The 10,152-nt window shown below is 37.5% G+C and overlaps 1 protein-coding gene across 1 annotated transcript; it reads right to left on the bottom strand.

Annotated features, from left to right (window-relative positions):
• Window positions 1-220: 220 nt before the first annotated feature.
• LOC107810037 (putative WRKY transcription factor 72) lies at window positions 221-3,250 on the bottom strand. The gene is made up of 3 exons (XM_016634763.2): window positions 2,998-3,250; window positions 1,327-1,890; window positions 221-1,228 (listed from the first exon to the last, which is right to left on the bottom strand). The coding sequence occupies exons 1-3, from the start codon at window positions 3,091-3,093 to the stop codon at window positions 440-442; spliced, it is 1,449 nt and encodes a 482-aa protein (XP_016490249.1). The 5' UTR covers window positions 3,094-3,250; the 3' UTR covers window positions 221-439.
• Between the last annotated feature and the right edge of the window lie 6,902 nt (window positions 3,251-10,152).

Raw genomic sequence — 10,152 nt, 5'->3', positions numbered from 1 at the left:
AGTTCTTTGACTAATTTATCACAAGAATTAGAATATTCTCAATTTTGAAATGTTCCATCTTTGCTAATTTGGGTAAGTTTCGTATGGAGAAAAATATTTTGATGAAGATTTTTGTGAGAAGTATTTTACTTAAAATTTTATTTTAATAATACTATTATTTATTTTACAAAATTATATATTACATGACTTGATATACACGTGCGTTGGGAACTAGTTAACATGAAAGAAAGGGCACCAATATGACTAATTAAAACAGTCAAAAGAGTTTACATTTGTGTATATATCAAAGCTATCAAATTAATGACAAAAAAAAACGTTTAATTAAAATATCTCTTGTTGACTAAACTTCAATGACAAGAGCGTCAAAACTTCATCATTTAAATTATCTGTGCTCTGGAACTTGAATTTGGAACCTGAATTTGATCATCCAGTCTCCAGTTCAAGTTTTGGTGGCACCAACCATTGATGAAATAGCAGCAGCTAGCACCGATTGAAAGCTAGGATCTGATGCTATTGCCTTTGTCAACGTTTCCGTTAGAGCCTGTTGAGAAGAATTCTCCTTCAATTTATTACTACTACTACTACTGTTATTATTCTTTCCAAGAACAGGTTGGTCAAATTGTTTTTGGGCAGGGGATGGTCTTCCAAGATTTGATGAGCCAATGTTTGCGAGGCTCTTGCTATATGGTAATGTAGTAGTACAATCATAATCTACATACCCACTGCCCAAAATTTTGGATAGTGTGTCCGGTTCAGGCGAAGAAAAGTTCAAACTGTTAGAAAGAAATCTTGTATTGGATTGGAAATTGGAAGGGAAGTTGAAACTAGTGAATGATGAAGTAGTTGGGAATGTGGTGAAGTCTAATGTGATGGTGGGAAAAGGATTTGAATTTGAAGGAGGATTGGATAAATAAAGAGGTGTTGTTTTCGAATTATTAGGCAAATTTCTCAAATCTTTATTAGCTGATTGAGAACTTGATGATCCAGAAAGAAGCATTGAAGCAGCAGCTGAAGTAGTGGAGGCCATAGCAGTAGCCTCAATTGGAAGTGAATGGTTATGTGTTCCTTCATAAGTTGTGATTAATACGGACATATCTTCAACACATCGTTGGACTTGTTTTCTCACTGGACATAATGGAGCGACTGAGCATCGATAATATGAACGTGGACATGGATTACCTCTTGATATCTTTTGTCCATATTTCCTCCATTGACAACCATCATTAATCTGTATTACATACACGGGGAAAGGGAAAAGAAGAGTGAGAAATGAACTCACACTTACTACGTTAAAAGATTAAATCATAATTGAATTTTTGTACTTACTGTTGGGTAGTCGCATTTTGTCCGAACAGAGACTCTAGCTCTCTTGACATTGGGCTGGGAAACTTCATCATCACCAGCTCTTTTAACACTTGGTCTGGGCTGTGAAACTTCATTGTCATCTCTTCTCATTGTCCTGTCAACTTCACTAGCTGGCCCTGATTCTCTGGCGTCTACTGTTTTTGTTTCTAAAACCTTATCCGGGCTTGGATCAGTATGGAGCTTCATAGGATCGGATTTAGGTACTTCATTGTTGTAGTCCAGGCCAAGTTTAAGCCCATCACTGGACTGACAAGAATGTCTTCTCTTATCGTCTTTTTTGTACTGTTCATTACGACTAGGACTTCGCCCAAGTCGAAGAGAGACTAGTTCATATTCTTCTTCAGCAACGTTTTCAGTTGTACATGTTGGGCTGACACTCCTCTTATGATCTGGTTGACAAATATTAGAGAAGCGAGTTTGGAGAGAATTGTAATCTTTCCGTATTTGCTCGAGTAACACTCTTAGTCTTGCGTTCTCTAGTCTGAGCTCATTGACTTCTGCTATGGCCGACTTAAATTCATCAGCCTACATTCACAATAGTACAATTCAGTCAAACATCATTTTCCCATTGACGAGCAAGAGGTGGATTATTTCGGCAGTATATAGAACCCGTTTGGCTTAGCTGATTTGGAATAGCTGATAAACATTAGGTGCTAAAAAGCATTTTTAAGTGCTGAAACTGATTTAAAAAATAAGCAGTTACGTGTTTGGACAAAAGTGCTGAAATTAATAATAAGTAGCTGAAGAATTAGGTATACAAAGAGTTTTGTTTTAAAAAGAAGTATTTTAGGGATAGAATAGTAAATATTTTGGTCAAACTTAAAGTGCTTATAAGCTGAAATTTGATAAGTTGGGGGAAACCAACTTATGGCTTTTGGCTTATGTTTGGTTTATAAGCACTTAACTTATAAGCACTTTTAATTTTACCAAACGCGTAGATAAGCCAAAAAGTACTTATAAGCCAATTTGACCAGCTTATAAGCTTAGCCAAACACCCTCGTAGTCTTTTCGTAAGCTTGTTTTTTTTTTTTTTCAATTCAACCAAACGTATATTTCATAGAAAATAACTATGCCACATCTCATACAGCTATAACACTAAATCAAAGGCAACTTTCACTGTCTACTGATTGGGAAGAGTATTCAATTTCTTGACCAGTTGGGAAAACACCCTTCAGGGGTGTCATCTAAAGTTTTTACTTTACAACCTCAAGATTCAAACTCGCGTACAAGTTGAGTTGTGATAATAGACGGACACTATTTATGCAAAATTCTGCATACCTTTAATAACAAACTCCATCATTGGTTCATCATCTAATTATGTAAATTGACTCTTAATTTTCTATTGAAAAGTTTGATATAAACCGAAGCATATATTTAAAAAAAAACCATAAACAATGGTAGGTAGCCATTAGGGAGAAAAATCATAGTTGACTCAATCGGATCCCCCCCGATGTAATGCAGGGTAGAGAGGTTTAGACTTTTAACTGCAAGAAATTAAGGTATATCATTATTACCATGAACCTGGAAACTAAGATATAGAGGTCGAATTCCAAGCAAAATAAAATTTGGACTTCAAATATAAATGCACACAGAGAATGAAGAAGAAATCTAATTAACAGAGATTAATTTTACCTTTAAAGAGTTCCCGACTGCTTCTTCTTCATGATTATTGCCTTGATTTCTAGCTACAACCGTTTCTGTGATGGAGTTGTCCAATATTTTCTCCATAGCTTGAAATTAAAACCTTTTTTGGTTGGTCTCTTTGAACAGTTTTTGAAGGTTTCTTATAGTTGTAGTTATTCCACAAAAGGAGCCCTTTGTCTTCAAACTACTACTATTATTAAATATTTAAATTCACTTGAATCTAAGTCTCCTCCTATAGCCATTCTTACACACAAACGTTCAAGAAAAATATATATATATTTAAAAATTGAGGGCGACCGCCAATCATCTTTTATTTTATATTCATTATTCTATACACACTCTGTTGATGACCTGACGAGTAGAAAGAAAAGAATTAAAAAAGAACAGTTGAAGTTCAAATTCAACGTTTAAGTGACAGACGAGCTTTGAAGACTTTTTGAGGGAAAACGTATTTTTTGGCTGTCTCCAATCTTGATATGATTATTACTATGTTATTTTTTGAAATTGTCTTCTTATTAGTTTAGTAGTAAGTACTTCTTTTGAAGCTTCGTACGAAATGAAAGGTCACATGGCAAAAGGGTCAACTCATATCATACAACTTAATTTGCATGGCTGGTGACCAGATAGATCCTTAGGGTCACTCTAAAGAGAGGCAAACTTTTTGTGAGAAACGGATTCGAGATTTTTAAATTTGAAGGGTCCGAGTTTTTTTTTTTTTTTTTACCTTTAAACTATTACACATTTAAATTACTATGATTTATGAGTTGAGAATTCAATATTAGCTGAAATGTTTATTATTTTTGACACACACTGATAAATGATGAAAAGTGCATATTTTTTAGTATATTTGCATGTTAATTCTTGTGTGAGTCGTGGGAGATTACATGGTTTTTGAAGTAAAATACGCTCATTATGTGTTTCTTATGCATAGGAACGAGTTTAGATGATAAATGATCAAAAGATGACAATTCGACACAAAAAGAGAGATGGAAAGAATTGGAAGCTCGTCCAATTTTGTGCGTGCACGAAAACGGACGCGAAAAAGGAGAAAAATGAAGGCACAAAACAGCGAAGCGAAGGCACGGATCGCTTCGCGAACTGAAAAATTACAAAAGCTAAGTCCGCGTCTATGGCTGCGCGGTGCGCGAAGGCAGACACGCCCTCCAGTTCTCCTATCTGATCTTGGATTGCCTTGGACGGCCCTCCACCCTGTCTAGGTCATATAAATACATCCTAAAATATAACTTTGGAGGAGGAAACACTATTTTAGGGTTACACAATACTTTTGGAGCCAAGAATATACTAGGAGCAAGGAGGAAGATTCAACCACGTATTTTTCCTTTCTTCTTCCTGTTTTCTATTGTTAGTTATAAATTTTAGGCCTAATACATACGGAGACACCTAAAGTTGGCACAATCTTTCACTTAGACACTTAAACTAGGCCTCTTTCCAATTAGACACATTTCTTAGGCAATTCTCATACCAATTAGACACGTTTTTTGCTGGCTTATTAATTAACCAAGCGCGTGTTCTGCAATCTCCGTCTACATGGCAAAAGTAACCATTAAAAATCGTGCCACATCATTTTTTGTCCACCTCACTGTCCACCTCAGCTATATAGTGTTATTTCCACTAAAATTCAGCTCCGGCAACATGGTTAGAGGCACTTCTTGAATCCGATACCGAAAACGAAGTGGTTCTTAACCCTTCTTCTCCCATTTTACACTCACCCAACAAACCACCACCCCACCCATCAACTACTCAGCAGCATCTTACGGAGCTTGTTAAGCCGGAAACTAGGTTCACCGGCGATCCGGGTCTGTTTGAATCCGCCGGTAGTAGTAATTTTCTCCGGCAGCAGAGTTCGCCGGCGGAGTTTCTTTCACATATTAACTTAGATGGTTACTTCTCAGGGGTAGCCATTGGAGGGGAGCAAAGAAGCTGTCGTAGGTGGCAACGGGTCAAACTCAAAGAGATAGATAGTGAGATAATAAAAGGGGGAAAAAAGAATAGTTGGCGAACCCTTTAGATTTAAGTGTGAAAACAAGAAAAATGAATAAAAGAAAAGTTTCATATGGAAAAATGAAAGGGGAAAAAAACAAATGTACTATACGATAGTGGGGGAGCTGATATGGTGGGAAAATGAAGAAGATGATGGAACGCAGTTTGGGGTTGGGGGGGGGGATGGGGGATTTAGTGAAAATAGGGTTTTTTGTGGTCAAATATATTTTTAATATTTAATTAATTGGAAAATGCCATGTTTATTTCATTCACGCGCTCAAGGAGACTAAGAAATACTTTCTTTTCCATGTCATAGTTTTGTGTTTAATTGGTACAGTTTGAAATGAATTCTTATGTCTAATTGGAAAGAGGACTAATTTAAGTGTCTAAGTGAAAGATTGTGCCAACTTTAGGTGTCTCCGTATGTATTACGCCTAAATTTTAGTATTGTATTTTCACATACTATTATGAGTAGCTAATTTATTATTTAGGGTTTGATGGAACCTTTTGGAGGATGAATTTTGTTAAGTTTGAATATAATTTAACTTTTGAATTTCTTTACTTGTTTAATTACGTGCTTATTTCTGTTGATTGAATGGTCATCAATTGACTGTACCTATTTATTATGTATTTCTTGGGAAAGAATACATATTTAGGTAGTTGTTGAACAACGTCACTCCTAACGTATATGAAGAATCAATACGGCAGGTTTAAAGGTGGGTTTAGGAATAACAAAGTCTTGACGTGGTCATAGTGAGCGGTAAGATTATGCCAGCTAGCGTAGTTCGGGAGAATATGTCTAGTAAATTATGGTAGTTGCTCGGGAGAGAATTATGACACCTGAAGTGCTCACGATCAGTAGAGAATAATTAGGAGAAATTATAGGAGATGTAGCGGGAAGGATTCCTACAATTGAAAAAATTATAACTCTAGACCTCCTTAATCTTGTCTCCAACCCTTAGTATCTTTAGTTGTTAATTTACTATTTAAATTTGTTAGTTAATTATTTAGACATAAGAATCTTAATATTTATAACTTAGGAATTATTCAAGATTGAATTCTTGGTGATAGTGAACAGTTGTAGTTAAACCTTAGTTCTCTATGAGATTCGACTCCGGACTTTTAGATCGGATTATATTTGCAGCGACCGCTTATCCTTTTTAGGACTAGAATTGGATGTGATCAAATTTTGGTGCCGTTGCTGGGGAACTAATGATGTAGCTGTAGGTGTACATATTGCTAGGTTGCAAGTTTGAACTTTTATTTTTGTTTTCTTGTTTTTGATTTTTTTATTTTTGTTTTACTTGTTAAATTTAGAAACATGGCATCTTGGAATTATGAGAGTTTCGATGTTGGTAATTCTACTTTTGATCCTCCTTATGCATATTGTGGAGGAAATCACCCATGGCAAAATTATCAAAATATTCCCGAAAGGGAGTTATATGCACCAACTCAATCTTATGTGTGGAATGTGTGTGATATGTGATAAGTAGGGATTTTGACTACTTATTTGCACTCTTTTAATTACTCGCGCTTTAGCTCAAAATTGCTTAAAGGTATTCCCGAAAACTAATGAAATGTGCTTGCTTGCAGGAGTGTTAGAAATTAGAATATCAGCTAAAGAGATGGAAATCAACTAAAGAAGGAGCAATTTTGGATAAGGACAAAAACAAGGCCAAAAGGGTACTTTGTGGACCGCACAATATTAAATGCGGCCGCAGATCATGAATATAGCCTCTGACAAGGAATGCTATGCAAAGTGCGGACCACACAATTCTGGTGCGGCTGCAAAAGACAAAGTTCAGAGAGATAGGATTTTAAGGTCAAGAAGAAATGCGAACCGCACCATTTTTGTACGGCCATAATCAAGAGCGTGTCCGCACTCAAACGTAGAAGTACCACAATGCCAAAGCCCAAGTTCAAGGAGTGCGGACCGCACTATAATTGTGCGGTCGTAGAAGCAAGAGTGCGGCCGCACTTATAAATGTGTGGTTCGCAGAAGTTGAAGGAGTGTGGCCGCAACCCAGAATTGTGCGGCCGTAGAACTGGAACCTATCAAGCCAAGTCTCATTGTATAGACTGCACACAAAATTATGTGGCCGCACAACCTCTACAGGGGAAATTTTGTCAGATATTTTCAGCTTAGTATAAATAGAATTTTTTGTCATTTTTAGGTGAAGTTTTGTAAGTTGGGAGCACCTGAGCCATTTTTGTTTACTGTATTGGGTAACATTGTTCTAGATTAGCTTCTAAACATTAGATTTTTTTTCCTTAATCAAGTATTATGAATTATATCTTAGTTTCTTCTTTTATTTCTGCATTTTCCTTGAGTAGCTAAATTTCTAGCTAGGGTTGTGACCCAACCCTAGTATGGGTATTTAATGGGTGTTTGATATAGGACTTGTTTGTGATTGGGTTAGTGATATTTAGCCTAGTTCTTGCTTGAAATTAAGAAATAATGGTTGCAAATATTGATTCATGCCTAATTGTCTTAGTCTCTACTTGAGAAAGAGAGACTAATTCTAGGAAAACTTGGCTAACATGGAATTGGGTGAACTCAAGATATTGATAGCCCCGATTAAAGGGTTGAATCTAGAGATAGTAAGACCCGAATTGAGCATTTATCACTTGTTTTGTGCAACACACATTTGGACTTGAGAGAGCCAAATTGGGCAAAATCATTCTAACTACCGAGAGGTATTGAGTGGGTAATTGCGTGTGATTCCTATATTACAATACCGACCAATCAAACTTGCCCTAGAGTTTACAATCCATTAGGTAACCACCTAGGTGGAAGTCACACCCCTAGGTTTTTTATCAGCGTGAAAAACAACAACACCAAAAATATTGTCTCTTAGCTTTTATTTGCATACATTAGCATAATCATTAGAAGTAAAAAGAAACAACCAAATATGTAGAAGTGCAATCTTGGGCACATCATACACCTAGTCTAAATATATACCTAATCCCATATCTAACTCCCTGTGGATTCGACCCCGACTTGTGTTGGGTTTTTATTATTGCTTCGACCGCCTCACAACCTATATTTGTGGTGTGAGTTTAGGCGACACCAATTTTTGGCGTCGTTGTCGGGGAGTTAAATGGATTTAGCTATATATCTAGGTTTTTGTGTGATTTGTCTTCTTTTCCTTCCGAGTCACTAACTTTGTTTTTGAATTGATTATAGGTACGAGAATGGCTCTCAACAACGAGTGTATTGGGAATATGCCATTGGGGGAGGAACTGAATGATGATCAAGGAGATGAGGTTCTTTCCAAACTTCAAGCAAATAGGCGAGGCCGACCACCTCATGATAATGTTCTCGTCCCTCCCCTACCTCCACCAAGAGTGGCAGGTCACCGGGTGTTTCCGAATGAGGGTTATGCAAGTGCTATAGTCCCGCCCTGCATTAGGGCGGGCAACTTCCAAATCACCAATGTGATTCTTACACTACTTGAGCAACAAGGATTCTTCACCGGGGCTCCGAGTCAAAATGCTTACAAGCATATCAAAGGGTTCATCGATACTTGTTGGGGGAGCAAGCAAACCAATGTCTCCAAGGACGCACTGCGGTTGAGGCTATTTTCCTTTTCTCTACGGGGAAAAACATTGGATTGGTTAGAGAGATTGCCCAATCATTCCATCCATACATGGGATGAGTTAGCGGAAAAATTCATTGCCAAATTCTTCTCTCTGGGGCATATGGCTACACTTTGGGATGAGATTCTTGCGTTCAAGCAAAAGCCCAATGAGCCATTGCACAAGATTTGAGAAATATATCGTACCATGGTTAAAGAATGCCCGAGTAATGATATGACCGAGGTCATGATCCAATAAATCTTCTACATGGGGGTTAACACAACAAATCAATGTGTGGTAAATCAACTCGTCAGTGGAAACTTCATGAATACGCCTTATGCCGAAGCTTGTGTAATTTTGGATGAGATGGTGGATACCTCATCGGCATGGCAAAGAAGAGCCAATGTTTCTCAAGGCGACCCAAATATCATTCACCTACACAAGGAACTACATGATTATGGGCAAGCTATTGCCAAGTTGACAACTACAATGAATCAATTGGCCAAAGCTCAGCTTCAACAAGTTCAAGCGCCGAAACAAGTGAATGCGATTGAAGGTGTCAATATGATGATAAACAAGAGACGACAAGAATGTCAACAAATGCAATTCCATCCGGATCAATTCGTGCAAGATGATAGTGGGTATGACCAAGGTGATTCGTTCAATGGGCAAGAGGAAGAAGTGCAATATGTCAACAATTATCAAGGACAAAAAAATAATGCTCAAGGACAAAATCAACAACAATGGAGGTCACAAGGCAATCAAGGAAATTGGAACAATCAAGGCCACCAAAAAAATTGGAGTGGTAGTAACAATAATCAAGGCAATTGGAATAATCAAGGTAACCAAGGCAATTGGGGAGGCAATAATCAAGGCAATAGGGATGGAAAAAATTAAACCAATTGGGGAGGAAACATCAAAGAGGGTAGAACAATAACAACAACCAGGGGTCGGGTTTTCAAAGGCTCCCAATGTTCCAACAACCGAGCAATCCACCTCTCTATCCTTCTCAAGGTCTGAGCTCTTCTAACAATGAAATGGGTAGAATTGAGAACATGTTTAAACAGATGATGGAGAAGAATACCGACTCCGATGCTCAACTAGCCTCTCACAACACTTCTATTCGCAATTTGGAAGTTCAATTAGGACAAATCTCACAAGCTTTGAACACTCGTCCTAAGGGGGCACTACCAAGTGATACGGTGGTGAACCCAAAGGGTGGGAATAATACGGGACATGCTATAGTCGTGACTAAACGAAGTGGAAAAGGTGGAGATGCAACCACCTCAAATCAAAGAAGAAATGTGGATGAAGATGTTGTGGTTCAATAAGATGAATTTCCAAGCAATGTGGTTCAAGCTAATGAAGAAGTGAGAATTGATATTGATGAAAATGTGGAGAAGACGCAAGAAGAAGTGAACCCGTCTAGGGAACATGTGATTGACATGCCAGAATCGGTAGTGCCAAAGGCTAATGGTGACAAAGAAAAAATCAATGAATTGTGAGACTATCAAGATTACACATCAAGTGAGTGCTATTGTGCACTCAATGGCTCCGAAATTG

The sequence above is a fragment of the Nicotiana tabacum genome, chromosome 3 (genome assembly GCF_000715075.1).
Source record: "Nicotiana tabacum cultivar K326 chromosome 3, ASM71507v2, whole genome shotgun sequence".
Lineage (NCBI taxonomy): Eukaryota > Viridiplantae > Streptophyta > Magnoliopsida > Solanales > Solanaceae > Nicotiana > Nicotiana tabacum.
Note: the sequence above shows the minus strand (reverse complement) of the source record. Positions and strands in the feature narration are given on the sequence as shown.

Coding starts and splice junctions, on each gene's coding strand:
- LOC107810037 (XM_016634763.2), bottom strand. CDS start 3,093: ATGGAGAAAATATTGGACAACTCCATCACAGAAACGGTTGTAGCTAGA. Junction 1,891..2,997: donor CAGTCGGGAACTCTTTAAAG/GTAAAATTAATC, acceptor TTGTGAATGTAG/GCTGATGAATTTAAGTCGGC. Junction 1,229..1,326: donor CAAAATGCGACTACCCAACA/GTAAGTACAAAA, acceptor TATGTAATACAG/ATTAATGATGGTTGTCAATG.